Source organism: Pezoporus wallicus, unplaced genomic scaffold (assembly GCF_028554395.1).
Source record: "Pezoporus wallicus isolate ANWC-B61680 ecotype Strahan unplaced genomic scaffold, APGP_CSIRO_Pwel_v1 scaffold_7402, whole genome shotgun sequence".
Lineage (NCBI taxonomy): Eukaryota > Metazoa > Chordata > Aves > Psittaciformes > Psittacidae > Pezoporus > Pezoporus wallicus.
Genome location: NW_026641037.1, coordinates 2,983,498 through 3,002,055, shown reverse-complemented (window position 1 = coordinate 3,002,055; position 18,558 = coordinate 2,983,498). Strand labels below are relative to the sequence as shown.

Genomic DNA, 18,558 nt, shown 5'->3' with positions numbered 1-18,558 from the left:
TACATCAGTTGATTAAACTAATGATGCAAACCCCAGAAGGGAAAGACTTTACTCTTGAAATTGGCAAAAAGGAAGTTTATCCTGTGCCTCCCAGAACATGCAATAACACAAAGTGTGCTCTTATGCCACATGGTCCAAGTAGATTTGGAGTAACTGCAATACTTCTGAAGAGAAGAAAACCAAGATTTTAAAAAGCCTTATGGTGCTGAAAAAATTCATAAACTCATTCCGGCACACCAGGCCAATTTCAACTCTCCCAACTGCTTACCTGCGCCTGGCAGCTCAAGACCAGTTACAAAGCAATAATATTTGAGGCTTTTATCTTGTGAGAAGCACTTTGCTGGTAAATAGCGCATTGAGATTGCACACGCTGCCTTCTAGTGCTGCCGTCAAACCCCACTGTGTTCATGAGTGCTGGCATATGAGCTCTATGCACATGCACAATGCCCTGCGCAGTACCCGCTGTGTCCTGGTGGAACATGCCGCTTTCATGTGTGAGGTGAGAGCCCTCACTCCATAATGATGTGCAGCAGATAGCACTGTCATGTGAAAAGCAGCGCCTGACGCCTCACATTGCCCTGAAGGACATGGGAGACTGGCACACTCCAAGTTGCAGCTTTCTAACACCAAGATGTGTGTTGTGAGTAGCCCAGTGGGTCAGCATATAGGAATGGTTTCTCTCCCCAGGGCTACCATGTGTGGGGCAGATAGTGTTTCTCCCCTCACCTCCTTCTCTCTCCCTGCCTCCTCCTGTCAGCTGTGTTCCTGCAGTTGTGTTCAGCTGCTTGCATATTCTACACTGGCCATTTAAAAAAAGAAAATACAGCTTATGCAGTGTAAATGTATTTAATCTTTTTCATTATAAAACCCAGGAAGATGATTGCAGTTTGTGGGCATGTACAAGCAGTAGCTGTATAAATACATTATTTAAATATTCACTGCTTAGTGGACATCTGTAGCATGAATTTTCTTAACTAGTTAATGCATTTTAATATACTATATATTAAAGAGCAACTAACACTTAGAATGTGTTCTCCACTGCACCTGCTGTGGATTAAGGACTCACACATGGATGGCTAGGGCAGCAGTATCTGATCTCATTCAATCTTATGCCTCATCTTAAACAATCCTAATGTGACTAAACAGTGTCCATACAAAAGGTTTTGCCAACCTGGTTAAATCACTTTCTAACAGAACAACAGCCTCTCTTGCGTGCCCTGCCCTGTGCTGGCCAGGAGAGGAGTCCAAGAGCACTTGGGTGCAGCACTGGAGGATGTCACTTCTGAAACGCACCATTGAGCCACAGCTGCCCTGCAAAACACCTCTCTCTGAGTCACTAAAAAAAATTTCCCAGTGTTGTCTGTGTGGAGGTGCATTGTGTTATTAGTTCCTGTTTGGGCTTTTAACAGGCAAAAAAGCCTGGTTTGTAAATAATCTATTTTCCAGGTACAAAGGTGAATCATGTTGTGATGTAAGGTGCAGAAGTATTAAGCTTGGAGCATCCTGCTCCCTAAAGAAGCTTTTGGTGCTTCATCCTGTAGGATGAAGTTAAGTTATTAATTAAATTATTAGTTAAGTCCTTCCACCTGCTAAACAAATGGAAGCATACTAAAGTAAATACATTATGCTAAGCATTCCACGTATTCTGTTATTTCCTGGAAGCAGATCTGTGACAGATGCTGTCTGCAGTGCTCTGGTCTTTGAAAGAGTCAAGCCAGCAGCAAGAGCTGCTTCAGACAAAGACATCCAGACATCCTTCAGACAAAGGGAACCTTGGGGGCAACTGCTGAGGGAGAGACGTGAGGATTGGCATGCCCCACTGCTCCTGTGGTAAGAAGCCTTCCCTCCAGCCAGCCCACAGTGCAGAAGTTTACAGCGGTTACAGAAGGGAGGCCCAGTACTGGTGTGACTTCTTTCCCCATCTTGCAGGGCTGTACAGCAACTGGGAGAGGCCATCGCTGAGTGCCAGTCCAGCCTGTCCCTGCTGGCTTCTGCCTTCCCACCCCATCTGGGCTCCAGTCATGCCAATATAAATGAGCAGGTCTTGGAGAAACTCTGTTTCACTGAAGGGCAGCCCTTGCAGCGGCCTTGGTGAGGAAGCTGTGCAGATGAAGACGTCTTCTTTCCCAGTCCTCAGTGCAGTCACCTTTGCTGCCCGTGCTAAGGCTGGGTAGATGGGTTGGCTGGGGCTGTGTGCTGCTCTAACAGCACACCAGGTTTGGGTTAGCCGGTACATGCCATGAGATGGGCTGTACAGCTCTTGCCAAACTGTGTTGTTAACTCATGCAACATCCTGTCAGATGAGATGGTGAACCTTTGTGCCTGGACAGTACCGCAGTGGTAGAGGAGTGGAAAGAAATAGCAAGAAATACTGACTATAATTCCTGCTGGTGTTGACTGCAATATTTCTTTGCCGTGGTTTCAAGGCTGCTTTTACCTGCAGGTTGCACCTCCAGAACACCCTGGGAGCATGGGCAGTTCAGGGATGCAGCTCCAAGAAACAGGTTGCTTTGCAAGCTTAGGTCTTGTGCATCGTGCCCTGCAAGTGCACAGCCCTCTTGCACTATGTGCAGAGAGTGGGTTGAACAAGTGGAGCGGAAGCCAGCCAGGTTTCCTCTGCAGCAGTGCCCATGTGGCTGCTCCCCAGCTGCCACCCATGCGCCACCTCTGCCCTGTGCTGTACCCACTGCTGACAGCCAGCCCCTGCTGGGGCGCTGCCCAGGCTCAGAGCTGCTCTGCTGCTTTATGAAGGCTGGCAGTGGCTGGTGAAGCTGAGCAGGGGGACAGTGTTTCTCTCCCTGGGTTAAGCAAGGGAGGTTTTTAGCAAGCTTTGCAGCATGCGGCAAGCTCTTGCTCTGCAGGGTGTTGGGTGGAAGGGCTGTTACTTGCACAGGAAGCCCAGACATGGCAGTGGCCACAGCAGAAATAACAAAAATGTGTCTAAATGTTTCTGGCTGGTAAGACCAGCCGTGCTGTGTGCCAAAGTGAGGGCCGGCCAGGCAGCTATTATCTGTGGCTCACAGCAGGAAGGGAGCCCCAGGGACGCCGCCCCAATCGCTGCCCCACTTCCAGGGACTGTGAGTGAGGGCCTTGTCAGGCAGCCTGAGGCCTTCCCCCTGCCAGATGCCCATGGGCAGATTAACGGGTTGCAGCAGAGATGTCTTCAACTGGTGCATTTCAGAACATCCGTTTGTGCCCGAGACGGGAGCCTCCCCAGCAGCAAGCCACGCCGCAACTTGCAATGTGGCTGCAGTGCAAAAGCACTTCTTGTGGTTTTTTTATGATCTGAAAGTAATTTTTGCTTCTTTAAGAAAACATATATGCAAACCACAGCCCGTCACCATGGTTACTGCTGTGTGCCGCTGTGAATAGCTTATGTTGCATCCTTAGGCCTATAGGGTTTGGAAAGCGTAATTCTTCTGGCCTTTCACCACTTCCCCCCTTTGCTAGGCCACCGTCCTGCCGTTGCAAAAAAGCATGTTGTAATTCGCCCCGCGCGCCACCGGAGGAAGTGGTGGCTGTGCTGCCAGAGCACTGCAGCCTGCTGCGACGTACCCCGCGTGGCAGGACCCCAGGTAAGAATTATGCCTTCTACCCCACTCTGTGGCCCTTGCTGGCCATGCAAATTCACAGCGCGATAGCCTGCAGGTGTTTAGCGGGTTGCAGTAAGTTGTTCAGAAAGAAACTGTTTTATTATGTCTACCTTTCATCGTGCTGACTTCGGTGTATAGGTCTTGCTATCCTGAGATAAGTTGGGGAAGATTTAAATAATACATTAAAGAACTGAGCACTGCATGTGACATTTCATTACGCAAAGTTTGAGTAAAAAACCTCTGCATTTCCAAAGAGTATTAAAAGTCACAGGCAGATTTCAAAGTGGAACTTTTGTGGCGCTTGCTGGAGTGCAGCAGGGCCCCATGGTGTGGAGCTCCTCCAGGACCCTGGGGGAGCTCCAACCCACACCCAGAAACATGCAGGACAATCCTGATGTGGAAGCCAGGTGCTGCAGCACCAATGAGTGCGTCTTTCTCTTCTGCTTTTACTATCATTTTGCCAGTTAATCTCCCAATGGTGCTTACAGCACTAGAAAAGTTGAAAGAAGTATTTTCTTGTGCTTAGCAGAGCCCCAGGAGCTGGTTTAGCCATTTTTTCTGTACTGTTGGTGGAGTGGAGATAGGGCTGGATGGCCTACGCTGGTGCTGAGGCATCACAGCCATGGCTATGCCACAATTCTGGTGCATTTCTCAGCAGGGGCAGAGTGCTGTTCCCCCTGTGTGAGGGTCCCTTCCAGCCGTGAGCAAGGCGGGGGGGTGCCTGTCATAGAGCACCTCTTCTGAGCCTGCTCCAGCCCCCCAGCTATCATCGGAAAAGCTCTAGAGAAACTGAAATTACATTAATCCTCTGAGAGTAAACCCTTGGCTTGCTGCTGTGAAATACACTGCTGCTGGTGAATTACCTGCCAGTTTTCCAAGATTAAATATGAGGCTGGATTGCAGGTAGGGCTTGCCTGGACTGAGAAGCCACACCACTGCCCAGAGAGGCTGAAGTGAGAGCAGACCCTGGCACTGCTGGCTGGGCACTGAAAGTGCAGAAGATGCAGCATATGTAATAATGATTTGCTGTGAAATTAGCAGTGTGGTTTTGCTCATTTATATCCTTGTAAACTAGTAGAGGTTTTCAGTATTTTAGTACTTTTAACACAATCACTTCATAGTTGCAAGTTTTAAAACAAAAGGACAATACAGTGGAAAGGCCAAGTCTAAAATTCATGCATTATCTTTCCGAAAATGCACTTGCAGATAATATCATTAAAACAGATAAAAAAAAGCATCTTCTAGCACTGTAGTGTGGCAGTGATGGCCTCCATGTTGCTGTGAAGCAGAAGCGGAAGTTCGTTACTGCAGAAGCTGTGCTGTGGTAGAAGAGATGTAATGATTGCTTTCTCCATTGGCAAGACTGTAATTTAATGTCAGGCCTTTTGGGGGGAAGTTGAGTTTCATGAGTGCTGAACAAATAAGGGCAAAAGGAAGCGAACAGCTTCTCCAGGATTGTAATAGTGTTTAGTCTGTTTGAAGTAATTTGTGCATCTGCTTTTAATACAGGCAATGAAAAAAAAAAAAAAAGAAAAAAGAAACCAGAGTGCAAGTTTTGTTTTGTGACTATCGTATCACAGCTATTTGGTACGATAAAATGAACCCACAAGACATAGTTAAAGCTAGATGTATCTGCACCGTGATTTTTGTTTATCTGTGGAACAGACAGGGGTATGGCAGCACCCTGTACTCCTCCCAGGTGGGAGCTCTGCAGTCACCACAGCCTGGTGCTGCTGCTGTCACTGGGTGGATCAAGGGCAGACAGCTAAGGAGTCTGCAGATTGCTTCATGCAGTTATCCTTGGAGTGCTATGTTACTGTAAATATTAAGGAGAGAAGCTTTGCTCTGGGATGCACAGTTGGGGGGCCAGTGCAGCTGTGCCCCAGGGGAGGCTGCAGGCATGATGCAGCACTGTCGGGGACCATGGTGGGGCACAGGCACCTGACAGGGCTGGTGTTTTACCCAAGCTGCTCGCTCACCTCTGCTGCACAGAGTAGTCCAGAGACCTTTTCTGGACTAAATTAGGTTCTGGATTAAATTAGGTTCTTAATTGTTGAGTTTTTGCTTTTCTTTAGCAAAACATTCCTGTTTGATTTACAGTCTTACCAAAGCAGGAGTTGGGGTTTGGAGTAAAATGCTGGTGCAAGCCAAGCTGGAGGCTTTGGTCCTCTCTGGGGGCTTTGGTCCTTGCTGTTTGGGTATGCAACAGTCTGCACACCTCCAGTCACCAGTGCCTGCCTACCTTTAGGCACCTGGTCTCTGCAGGGACCCTGTGGCTGCGTGGGGAGGCAGCAGGCTGCCAGGGGGGCTGCCTTCATGGAGTAACGGTTGAAAGATGCTTGCTGAGTTGGTGCTTAAAGTAGCTGTGGTTTGTGCACCATGGGTTACCTTCTCCTGCACATACCGAATCTCTTACAAAACAGATCTTTATGGGAGGGCTGGAAACACTCCATAAGGCATTCATAACATAAGTTTCTTAGTTCTGCAGACTGAAGTAATCTGTCAGAGTATTTATCACATTTGTAGTAACAAAGAGAAAATTTAAATCTATTTTCACTTCATGTCCCTAATGCCATGCTGGTTACAGCATGACCTATCACTCAGAGTTTTCCCTTTAAACTTTTCCCTTCAGATCATTTTGGAGTAGGAAATGAAGTGGGAAGTGCTTCTATTCTGCTTGAGGCATAGCTGTGAAAAGGATGCCAACAGCCACCCTCACGCAGGGCACCGAGGACACATTGGTGTCCCAGTGCTGTGCCTCCAGAGCTTCTGCCAGTCTGGGCTGGGTCAGTGCTGGCCCTGCAGCCTTTCTGGATGGGTTCTGGAGGGAAAGGCAGGCTCCCATTGCACAATTTTTGGAAGTCAGACTCTTGCTTCACTTGCACCAGAGCTGCCTCCCTCAGCCAAGAGACTTCCTCTTTTTTGCTCCTGTTATAATAACACATAATAACTCTAAAACATAAAATATCTCTCAAAATACCTTGTGTGTTCACAATTTTCTTTTCCTTTGTCTCCTAATTTATGTCTTTTTGCTTGAATGACACATGAATCTAAGTGTACACTGATATATTTCTTTCTCTTTCTCTGCTGTAAGATTAGTCCATTGTCTCGTTTGGTATCCCAGATGGTAATTATAATTATTACCAGATGATACTCTGTGAGCCCCCTGAGATTTCCTTACAGTTTCCCCTCTACCATGCCCTACCTGGACATCTTGTTACTGCAGAGCTTGTGTTTGGCATCTGTGCTTCAGGGTTTAATCCCCATAACCTATATAAACCTATGTGAAACAGAGTATGTTCACTTTAGAGGATACAATAAGAAATTACATCCCAGATGAGCAGGGCACAAACCTTACGATAGGCATACTGGAGCTGGACCTTGTCAAAAGAGGGGCATGTTTGAGCAGGGCCCCAGAAGAAACACCCGGTGGCGGCAGTTCAGGCATGGCCGGCAGACGGAGGCTGGCAGAGTTGCTGCCATCACAGGCAGAATGTACCAAACCCAGCAGGCAGGTTGCTGTGTGCTGTCACATGAAAATGGGGTTGATTGGAAAATGAAACTAAATAAACCTAACTGCCAATGAGACCAAATGACAGCTATGGAGCTAGGCGCTTTAAACAAGGCTGCAGGGAGCTGGGAAGGGAGCTGCCATACTGGCCGTGAGAATCTCGGTGCTCACACATGCACTCTTGCCGAGGCAGGCCCAGGAGGCACAGTTTAGACACAAGTTGTTTTTTTTTAAAAGCTAGCTTTGTGGATAGAAAAGATCATTTGTGCAGACATCGGCCTATATAAGTCATTTAACAGAAATCTGGGCAGTGAGGAGTTTGTACAGAAAACATTGTGACCAGAACAACTGCTTTGAAAATGCCCAGCATACTGATGTAAGCATTCAGAGAGGAAGTAGCCTCATGTATTCCTTTGTGATAGAACAGAAACAGGAAAAGCAACAAATGATCCATTACAGTATTTGTTCTCAGAGACTATCAAGGCGTGTGCAACCAGTGCTGAAGTTATCCGAGTGGTACATCTGTACTGCTGATGCTTTGTGTGACGACAGGCAAATGCATGGAAGTCAAGCAAATAGAAAAATACAATGGGATACCAATTTTTGTGAATTTTTTACTAATCAGGATTAGACTTCTCTGAAACACAAGTGTAAATTCGTGGCATATTTTCCCAAAAGAAAAATTAATGTTTCTTTCTGTCCTTTCAGTCTCCAGTTTCTGTAAAAAAGCCCCCAAAGATAAATACAAAATATCAGCAAGATCTCACAGTCAGTGATGTGCCTTTGCTTCCTCAGGCATACAGCCCCACAGGCTGCTCCTCAGACAGCTCCTGAGGGGGGACGGCCAAGGCAGCCCAATACTCATTACAGGTTCAGAAGTTCTGCATGGTCTGTTGCAGGGTGTGATTAGAGCACATAATCACAATAGAAGTTAATTATATTCATTACAGACTGTATAATAGAACAAAATGTCTGAATAAGGAAACAGCTGGAGTTCAGATCTCTTGAGCAGGTAATATTATTTGTCTCCCAAAATAAAATGAATTATTCTTCAAAGTGGAAAAGCATGTTATAACCTCATTTCACAAAACATAATTCTTTGCTTAGTTCAGCCCTGGGTACAGATTAGGGGAAAAGGAAAATTTAAAGGCAGGTTTCTTCTAGTCCCCAAGCCTAATAAATATCAACAGTGGTTTGGCTTATTCTGTTATGCATTGAAGGATGCGGCAGATGTAATTCTGAGCAATCAAAATTTCACAAGTCAACAGCAGTTCAGTATCTATAAATGAATAAAAGTAACATTTAATTGCAGTGGAAATGCTACTTTAGTAGTGATTTCATTTGTAAGATAAAAATAAAAGTATTCTGGAACAACTGGGTATGGTAACAAGTGATGCTCAGAATTATAAATACAACTTAAAAGATTTGGAAGAAAAAGACAAGCGTAAGAGGGAGAAGATAGAAAGACAAAGTTCTCACAGACCTACAACCCCCACAATGTTTGCTATTAAAATTAAAGTTGGAACAAGGTGTCTGTGTTGATAGAGATGTTTAACACAAGTTATACTCCTGATACTGGAGATAAAACCTTTGTTTTTCTCCTTGTCTTCTCTGATGTTGCTGTGCCTCATATTTTCCTTGTTAGCCTGTTCTTCATGTTGATGGGGGTTTGAACACCAGCCTCACAGTTTAAAAAGCTACATGACATGGGAGTCCTAGTCTGTGGGAACAGAGAGTGGATGAAATTAAACCATGTCTGAGAATGGAAGCCTGCTTGGGGGGAGGGAGGCTGTGGGTTTATTTTCTGGCAACAGGGCACCACTGCACGACTGCTGCTTGTCACAGCACCCAGCCCCAAGTGCTGCTGCAGCCACTGTATGTTTCCAATTGAGAGAACCTTCTGCGGTAGTAATGATGAAAATAGGAAAGAATGGAGGTATCACAATTCGAATTAAGGTCACCCAGGAGCATAAAGGACAGAGGTGTCTGGAGTATCTGGTGTTTCCACAGAAAAGTTGGTGAGCAGCAAGAGAGATGTGAGGCACAGGACATACCCAAAAGCATTAAATCAGCCCCTTTGGTGAAGTGCCTGTGCTGACTGGATGTACTGGCCTGAGGTAGTTCCCTCAGAAGCTAGAAGGGAGATCAGACGAAATTTGTAAACTTCTATAGTTTTTTGTGTTTTGATTTCTGAAGTGTTCGGAACCCCGCTCCTGCCAGCAGCCCTTGAGCCTCTTTCCCTGCCATATATGCCCCCATGCTTCAATCCCTGCCAATGAAGGACCGATGTGTGACAGCGGTGGGACTTCAGAAAAATCACCTCCTTACAGACATTATTTTGTGTCCTTTTAGTGTAGATTATGCCATTAGCAGGACTCACTTATAGGGTTCACACTCTTCCACTCTTCTTTTCCGTGAACACTCATTTATTCAATGGTTCTTAATTTTCACAACCAAAGCAAGGAGAAAGCTCTATGGAGGTGGAGCTCTGAGCATTTGACATGTCCATTTTGTAATGGTTTCCATATCTAAGAGCGGCTAAAGCACCAGTGGAGACTCCCTGTGGTAGCTGTTGTTCCTGCGGAGAGATGAGAGCGTTGGTCATCCGCCAGCCTGCCGCCGGGGTGACTGCAGGGCTTCAGGACTCACGGGAGCTAGGTGAGCAGCGCCTGTGCCGATGGCAGAGAAGGGAGTTCCTTGTCTTGACTAACTGGCCTACGGTTACATTTAGTAATGGGGACCAGGGAGGAACGGAGACAGCTGGAGCAGTTGCCGTAAGGCAGCAGTTCTCTGAATTGTTCTCTATGGAAGAAAACAGAATTGAAATTCAAATTTTAAGGAAAAAGAGAGTAATAACTAAGCAAAATGTCTGCTAGATTCATTGCAAATGTTTGTAGGCTTTGGATGTGAGTTTGGCTAAGACATGACTGCTTCCCTGGTATCAAAAGACAAAGTTGGAGAATCCTGCCACTGATTTTATTAACATGGTCAAATATAGAGAACTGAAAAACATAATTTTCAAAGGCATGGAACTCTTTCATGGGGGAAAAAAAAGGGCATTAACAGTGTAAGAGGTCTATTGTGAGCCTTGGGGATGGAACAGACTGCACAGTACAAGAGAGAAGTACACATCAAAAAGTGTAAACCTCAGCAGCGTCAGTGGAAGAAAGAGCCAGAAGAGGGAGAACAAAAGGTCACTTAATCCATTCCCTTGCTCCAGGCAGGATGGCGTATACCTGAATCACTCCTCTAGACGGGTTCCTAACCTTGATTTAGTACCCCTGTCAGTCCTTTTTTTTTTCCTTTAAATCCAGCCTGAACCTCCCTCCCTGCAGTTTAAGCCCATCTCCTAATCTTCACCACTAGAAATACACAGACAAGATTGTTTCCTGCTCTTTATAGTGTTCTTAAATCTCAGACTATCATTGCTGTGCTTCCTTCAGTCTTGGCATCAGGAGGTTGTTTCCAATTCTTTTCATCATTTTGTCTCCACCACTGTCCCTAGAAGTCCCATCCCACTTCCCACGTCCTGGCAGGCCAAAACTGATAGGACTAGACCCATGCGTTTAGGTGTACGTCCTTCTCTTTTTCTGTCCCTTCAGGTAGTGGCACATTGTTTTGTAGAGCTTCCTTCACACATGGCCCTAGACATGAGCATCCTGGCAAGAGGCACACTGATACTGTCTGACTATTGCAGCTCCTGCACTGCTCCTGTTGGCATCTCTGGCATGGCAGGACCAACACCTCAGTCCTGTGACACTCTGTGACACTTGGCAGAACAGAGACATCACCTTGGGGATGGTTGTGCTGCTGTAGGAGGGACAGGGCCCCTCCAGAGCAGTGCCCGGCTGCTGCAGTGGGTGCTGGCCACCTGCTCTGGCCACAGAGTGTATGGGGTGCCCAAGGCAACCATGGGGTGCACCATGCCAGCCGGGGCAGCCCCCTGAGTACCCCAGCAGCCTCCAGGCTCACCATGCTGGGACCATGTGGACAAAGTGACTGGTCTGCAACACCCCTTACTTGCTGAGATGAAGAAAAAGCAGGAAACAGGACTGAAGTACAGACTTTTTTTTCTGTTCTGTAAAGACTGCCTTGCCTACTTAGCGAAAAAGCACTTGGGGGGTGGGATGTCTAGAAAAACAGTGGTATAATGGATAACGCAGTTGGAAGACGCTGGTGCCAAAGCCTCGCACAGCGGGCCGGGCAGCAAGGCGCAGTGCCGGCCGAGCTGCTTGCCGGAGACATTTTCCACCCGCTTCCCCCCCCCCCCCCCCCCCCCCCCCCCCCCCCCCCCCCCCCCCCCCCCCCCCCCCCCCGCCCCGTTTTGCTGCCTCGGTTTTTTTTCCCTTCCTCCGAAACCGGAGGCGGCGGCGGGGCCGGGCACGTGTGCTGGGACCCGGGCACCGTGACTCATGAGGCGCTGGGCCGCTCCGCTGCTGGGAGGATGAAGGAGGCGAGTCCCTGGGGGAGGGTAGCCCGCGACGCCTCCGCTTTTCTCCTTGGCCCCAGTTTTGTGTCGCCCGGATCCCGGAGGCTGCGCCTGGATTAGGTGAGCGCGACCGGGCCGGGCAGGGGCCGGGGCCAAGCTGCGGCTGGGCCGAGTACCCCCGCGGACCCGGGCCGGGGTCTCCCAGCGGGCCCGTGTTGGGCCCGGGGCTGCCCGCGGGGCCGCGCTTCCGGGCGGGGCGGGGGCGGTGGCGGAAGCCGGGGCCGGCGCGGGGAGCCCGGACCGCTGCCGCCGCCTCCCGCCCGCCCGCCGCGCCGGCGGCCGTGTCAGCATGCGCTCCTGACTGGGCCGGGCCCTCGCGGCCGCCACCGCCGAGCCCGGGCCGGGCCGCCGCCCGCCCGCCCCGCGGGCATGCCAGAGGTGAGTCAGGTGGGGGCGGCCGCAGATGCCCGGTGCGCTTCTGCCCTCGGCCCGGCGGCCTCGCCCCGCGCGGCGGCTACGGCGGGCCCCGCGGGCAGCGGCTTGTTGCGGGCGGTGGCACTGGAGAAGCGGTGTGCCCGCCCCGTTCGGCTCGGCTGGGCTCGGAGGGGGGGCAGAGACGTCCACAGCCGGGGGACCAGGAGCCCTCCTCGAGGGCGGCTGCGCCTGCCCGCGCGTCCTTCCTTGGACGAGGGCCGAGCGCAGGGCGCTGCAGCCCGACTGGGGAAGCGCTTCACGCGTGTCCCGTCCGGAGCACTGCCGGGTGCGCCCCGCCGCTGTGCGGGGCAGGTGCGGGCGAGCGGCGCCTCCCGGGCGCTCGGGCGGCGGCGGGAGGGCCGCGGCGGGTGTCCGGGGCCGGGCGCGGGAGGCCGCTGTGTGTGGTGCCGAGTCTCCGCTCCGGAGGAAGGGTTTGCTCTGCAGAGGAGGCCGGCAAGGGCGGCCCCCGACCCCGGTGGTGCACATGGCCCGTCAGATTCGCGCTGGCCGTACTGCCTGTCCTCTGGGAGCTTCTAGAGCAACTGCGCGGAAATCTGTTCTTTTTAGAGAAAGTTCTTAAATTCAGAACTTTGTTTTGCAGCTACTTACTGCAAACAGATCAGTTTAAGATGCGAGTATAGTGGAAAAGCAAAATGCAGGAATGTTGTCTGTGCAAAACAGTTATTTGAGAAAAATGCATGGTTACTTCTTTTAAGAAGTCCTTCTTTTGGTGATTTGTTTTTAAGGGGCGAATATTTTCTGCCAAACATGGCAGTAGCAGAGCACAGGTGACAAGCAGAGAGAGTGAAACTGCATGATAGCAGTTGTAATGGGCTCTGACGGGCAGGAGCGAGGCATGCAGATAGAATGGAATAAATAACCAGGCTGTATCTTATTCAGGACTGCAGAAAAGGGGTTGTATGTTCCAAAGTGACAACAGGGAAATAATTTGCATAATACATAATTAACCGGTGGTACCTGCTACTGCAGGGGAGGTTTGAGGGTTAGAGCCCAAGGTTGGGCACTTGGACACTGCAGTGGATGGCAGGCTTCTGCCAGGGCTGGATGCTTGTGTTGGCACTGATCCTTGCAAGACCTGCAGGCATAAGCCAGTATGGCAATTGAAAGTAGACAGAAAGAAATTGAAGGCTTGGCATCCCCAGGTTCACTGAAATGGGTGACAGAACAGCTGGATGTGGAAGGTTGGGATGTACTAGCTCAGAAAACCAAAATGTCAGGAGTCTCTCTGCTTGCCATGCGTTGTGGACTGAGATGGCAGTGCTGCCTGGGAGGTTTTCCAGACAGCCAAGCACCCTGATGGTCTGTCTGGAGGGAACAGGGGTGCTGGGTGCATGCTTGAGCTGAGTTCTGTGGTTGCAGCTTGTGTTTTTGCAATTTAAATTCTGTGGGGCCTATGTTGCTTCTCTCCTCAGCTTCTGTCAGATCAGGTGTAGCCCAGAGTGTTGTAAAATGGAACTGGGCTTCCCTGGATTTGAAGGCTGGCCTTCAGTACTGAAATTCTTCAGGCTTAGTTGAAATGAAGGATGTTTAAGTAGAAAAACAATGGTGATGACTGAATGTTCAAAGTTTCATAACCAGCTAGTCTCCAGACTTGAGAAAATTTGGAAAACTTAATACCCTGTAGGTTGTATGTATGATTGTCATGGAGCCTGCCTTGTTTGCGTGATACCTGAAAATACAGTTGTACAGTTGGATTGTGCGGTTGTTACTTCCTCAGGCTGCTGAGGAAAGATATACAGGCAATGGTGTTCTTAGTCTGGTGTATGAGAGAAAAGGTGACAGGGCATATTTATCATCTCATTTCCTTAATACCATGGTTTGATTAAATTTATTTTGAATGGCAGACAGGGGTCTGGGTCACAGGATGCTTTGCTGTGCTATGTGGCAGCTGAATCAATGGGCAAAACTGTGGCATTATGTGAGCAATCTGTAATTCACTTGAGTCAGGAAACTGTGCCAGCACCATCCTGTGAACCTCCTCTCAGCTACCATGCAGGATATAGTTTCCATATATCCCTTCACTGCGCAGAGCCAGCGTTCCCTGTGGCAGGAGCAGCCTTCCTTTGTGAATTTCTTTTCACCTGCCCACAAAATCCTCTATGCTTGTTGTCTCAGAAGTATTGTGAAGCGCAGCTGTGCCACGTGCCGCAGAGGCACGAGCTCTGTGCTTTTCTGAAAGCTGTATTGCAAACATGGGAAATTGCCAGTTGAGATGTATCCAGCAACTGCCTACCGCTGGGCTCTCCTAGGCAGGCGCCTGACCTTCACCTTCTCGGCCTTCACCCTCATGAAGGAGTTTTAGATCTGGTAGGTTAACAAGGAATGGACAGTATCTGTCTTCAGGAATATGACCAAAACAGTTGAATTAGTGGAAGCAGAGAATTTTAATTTAAAACTTCTCTGGTATATTATTATCTAATTGTGGAACTAATTATAATCATAATTCAGAATAGACTTTACTCAAAGGTTTTTCGGTGGGCAGTCAGGGCCAGGAAGTTACACCTTTGCTGACTGACTGTGGTCGTGAGAGCTTTCAGCCCAGTTCATCCCAGTGAGACCGGGGAGATGGCAAAAGGATAATCCTAAACCAGGCACCAAGTAGGGGTTTGGTAGAGTGCTGTTCAGGTTCCTTGAGTACCTCGCCATTGCAGCGGCCATTCCACAGGTGCCTTGGGAAGGCTGGGGTGTAGGAATGGCTCTCCACTGGGCTGTGGTCAGTAAGGGCCGTTCAGCCTGCTGCTGGCATGGATACATAAAAATTTTGGGGAGTTTTGCCGATTTTTAGTTCAGACTGGAAACACTGTTAGTTCATTCTGCTTTGGGAAGTTCAACAGTATAATCAGAAATAAATAGATATGAATCAAGCTGCTTCAAGCCTTCAGTGCAAACATTCAGCTTTAAAAATGGTTGATTTTTGGTTTGCACTGTTCCACCTGTTGAGTTCTACTGCTTTGTTTGTTCACTAAGTCTCAGATGCTGTTTATCATTTCATATTATTGCTAGGTAATAATTACTGAGTTTATCTACTTTCTGCTTCCTACAGTGAGGCCAGGAGTTGAATAAACTAACCTTTTTTAGACACCTCTGTGACAAATACCGCGCACCGAGAGCGGTTTGAAAGTAGCAGGTGCTGCTGTTGCTTTCTTTGAAAACCTGTTTTGCATGGAGATTTCTGGTGCTTGCCCAGTTTGCATGTCTCAGGAACACTGAAAGTGCTGCTTTCCATAAGTTCAGAAGCAGGGAAGATCCTATTGAACAAAACCTGTAGTGTCATTCACTGCAGTCTGTCCTCCAGAGGGTTTTAGATGACTGATAAATATCCTGTCCTGGGGCCTTTGCAGTGTCCGAGCTGCACTGTTTTGCATCCCTGCCCCAGGGTGCAAACCTGACTTCGCTAAACTTAGAGCTCATGTATATTGGAAACGTGGAAGATAAATTTGAGGCGCAAGAGATGGTGATGCATCACACCAGACAGCTGAAACAAACATTAAGCAGTCGGAGCAACGGGTGTTGCTCCGTAGGGCTGTTATTTTGGTTGCCCAGAGGAGCACAGACCATTAAGGCTGTGTGGTTTTTGGGTTTTATCCTACTGTCCAGGATGGCTTATGTGGCCACAGTAAAGGTTCTTATACATGTGGTGTAGATGAAGATCTTGTGGCCAGTTCAGATTAAAATATACGCTTTCCCCTCTGTTTTTATTCCGTTTAAGTACTTGTTTTATTCTGCTGCTTCAGGTTCAGTGTGGAAGTGGTAGTGGCACAGGAATGCCTGTAATTAGGAGGATGAGCCTTAGCACCTCTTGATGCCTGGAACAGAGGATGATTGCTACTTGGGAACCACTTGTATAAACTGTGAACATAATTTTTCTAACAGCGCTAACACTGAGGAAGTCACATGTGTTGGATTATAAAAGACGCCTTGCAGTAACTATTCAATCCTTTTAAAGGCTTACTATGTGTTTTCCTTTGCCTTATGCACATTTTAAATGCAGATGCTACAAAGAGGTGATTTTGCTGTTAACAAGGGCCAGCTCATTAAGATAAAACTGCAGAAAAGTTCTGTTCTCTTTTGTTGTCAGGCTTTTATGATTTTTGTCCATGCTGAGGATGGCTTCTGTAACTATAAATATTTATCTGAAAAATCCTGCAGCTACTTCTGTCCAGAAGGAATTTTACTGTGATTGTATTTTGTATGTTTTTGTGGTGGTTTTCCAGTATGAACAGGGAAGGACACTGATATCAGTGATCGGGTGTTGCCTGAAGTAATCCAGTTTTGCACTGTTGTTTATTTGTGAGGGGTGGCAGAATAATCCTGCATATGAATGTGCAGGTGCTGCTGGGGACTTGGAGATTGGCCGGAGTGTGAGCAGAGCTCGGATGTGTAGAACCAGGATTTTGGTTCATGTGCTTCATACACCTACCAACTGTAAGGTGAGGAACCTAAATGGGTTTGATTGCTTCTCTGGGGACTCCCATGTTCAAATCTGGCCCATTTCCAGCCCCGCATAGGGTCTGGAGTGGGTTCCATGGCTTTCCTTTGCCTGCATATGTGCTTGTCTCCACTGTTTGTCTTCATTAGGGATTAGAGCAGTTGGCCTGTGATTATTATTTTTTATCTTATTTTATTAACAATTATATATTGTAAACTTCATTTCCTAAGTAATGCAGCAAAGTAAACAACATTTCCTTCCAACTACCCTGTAAATATTTACTGAAAGGATAAACATGTGAATGTTTTTTTATTGCTATCCTTGGTGACATTTGGAGTCTGTTCTGCCGTGAATATGTACAATTGTAATTCCCATTAGTGTCAATGAGAGTTCCCAGCAATTAACAAGGAAAGAGAAGGAACCATTAAAACTGTGTTACAATTGTGATGAAACAAGATAAAAAATATACACATTTAATATAAAGAGTCAAGAGGTGAAGGTTTTGTATATGGCTTTTTATAGTGGAGCATGGTTCCTCGTAAGGATGTTCAAGTTGATGTCACCCTTTCCTATTCTACCTTCAGCACTTTGTGCGGGGTGAATGTCTTAGTCGTTGCTTTGCTTGGAGACTAAAGCCAGTGGCAGATGTCGTTTTACACCGTTCTGTGCATTCAGAACCAGCAGTAAATTTCCTGCTCTCAGGCCAATGTAAAGTTTCTTCTGTAGCTTCAGTGGCAGAAAGAGGAGAGTGAGAGCAGCAGCACTCAACTGGTGCAGGCCAGTGTACATGAGGTCGGGCTCCTTGGTGACTGTGAGGGTTTGATGCGTGTTGACCTCAGGATGAAACCCAGCTATATCTTGGGAGAATTGCTTTTCCTTTGGGATCAATTATTATTTTAAAATGTCTGCTTGCTGCCAGCTACTAACCTATGAAATAGTCTGCATTTCAAATTATGTGCATCTGCTGCATTGTTATAAAAGAGTATTTTTAGTCACAATATCTTTATTTTAGGTAGCTGGGAAACTCTCTTTTAATGTACTACAAAGAAAAAATGTCAGGGTTTGCAACAGATATAATCTGTCCTCACTAAAGCTTAATTTAGGTTCTCATTAGATGCAGCTTGAATTTTCAATGAGATAATTGCTACATGCATTAGTTAGCAATATCAGCAGCAGTTTGTAAAGTAAAAGTATACTTCTGTCATTAGGATGCTAAATAGTGTGCTTCAGGTCCATTTTTGGTGGAATCTGCTGCTTGCACATGAAAACATGGGAAGCCAGGGCTGAGTAAACTGCAACTGGCCGTCAGTTTCGCATAGCAGATGATCATTTCCATTAGCCAAGTGTATAGTCAGCATTAATGCAGCGCAGGGTACGGGCCGTGCTGCTGCTGTCGCACAGCTGCATGCCAGCTCGGCCCCCTGGTCTGTCTGTCCTTCTGCAGCTCTGCAGTCTCCTGGAGCTGCAGGCCACTGCTGGCAAGAAGTCCTGGAGACAAACAACTTCCAGCCCTGATCTGAGCACTGTCAGGAAGCGTGCAACTGCTCGTGTTGCTCTCAGGACCTTGTGCTTTTGGCAAATACACCAAATATTTGTTTTAACAGAAAAATATTTTGGGACATAAGTATACAAGCTGTGTATTGGTGGCTCAGTTGGAATGAATTTCAGCACTATAAAAAGAAGTAAGTACTAGACAGGTTAAAATACATCTAGTTGTTTCAGAAAGTGAGCTTTCACATAGCCCTCCATTACTCGCCCAGCAGTGTTTGACTTGTTCTATCAGTTCTTTCTGTGAATTCACAGGTGGCAGTTTACACTTCTGTGTAGTCCAGGTTTCCCTGTTGGAAGTGTACTTTACTGTCTGCCCCTGAGGGAGGCTGCTGCTGTAAAAGGAATTATTTTTTTCTTCCATTTACATACTTGCCAGTAATGTTACATTCAGAGTTGTTTCTTACAGAAGTACATCAGTCTTGCTTGCAGTGGCACAGAAAAAAATTAACAGAGCGTGCACTGAATTTTCCCCTTATCTCACTATACCACATTTTATGTATCTTGTAGCAAGATGTTTTGTTTCTGCGGTTTCAGACTTCATGTTTCAGAA

The 18,558-nt window shown here is 47.5% G+C and overlaps 1 protein-coding gene across 10 annotated transcripts in view; it reads left to right on the top strand.

Moving 5' to 3' along the window:
* Positions 1-3,279: 3,279 nt before the first annotated feature.
* MBNL1 (muscleblind like splicing regulator 1) overlaps positions 3,280-18,558 on the top strand; it is a 103,969-nt gene continuing 88,690 nt past the window's right edge. For 3 of the 10 annotated variants that reach the window (XM_057421881.1, XM_057421878.1, XM_057421872.1), the window contains exon 1: positions 11,462-11,653. Coding sequence is in view for 1 of the 10 variants with exons in the window: in XM_057421879.1 (XP_057277862.1) it covers positions 11,963-11,971 (9 nt within the window). In the remaining 9 variants the exon portion in view is untranslated. Of the gene's footprint in view, positions 3,576-11,461; positions 11,654-11,848; positions 11,972-18,558 lie in introns of those variants that run through there. The other 7 variants (XM_057421880.1, XM_057421876.1, XM_057421875.1 and 4 more) reach the window with 5 other exon arrangements.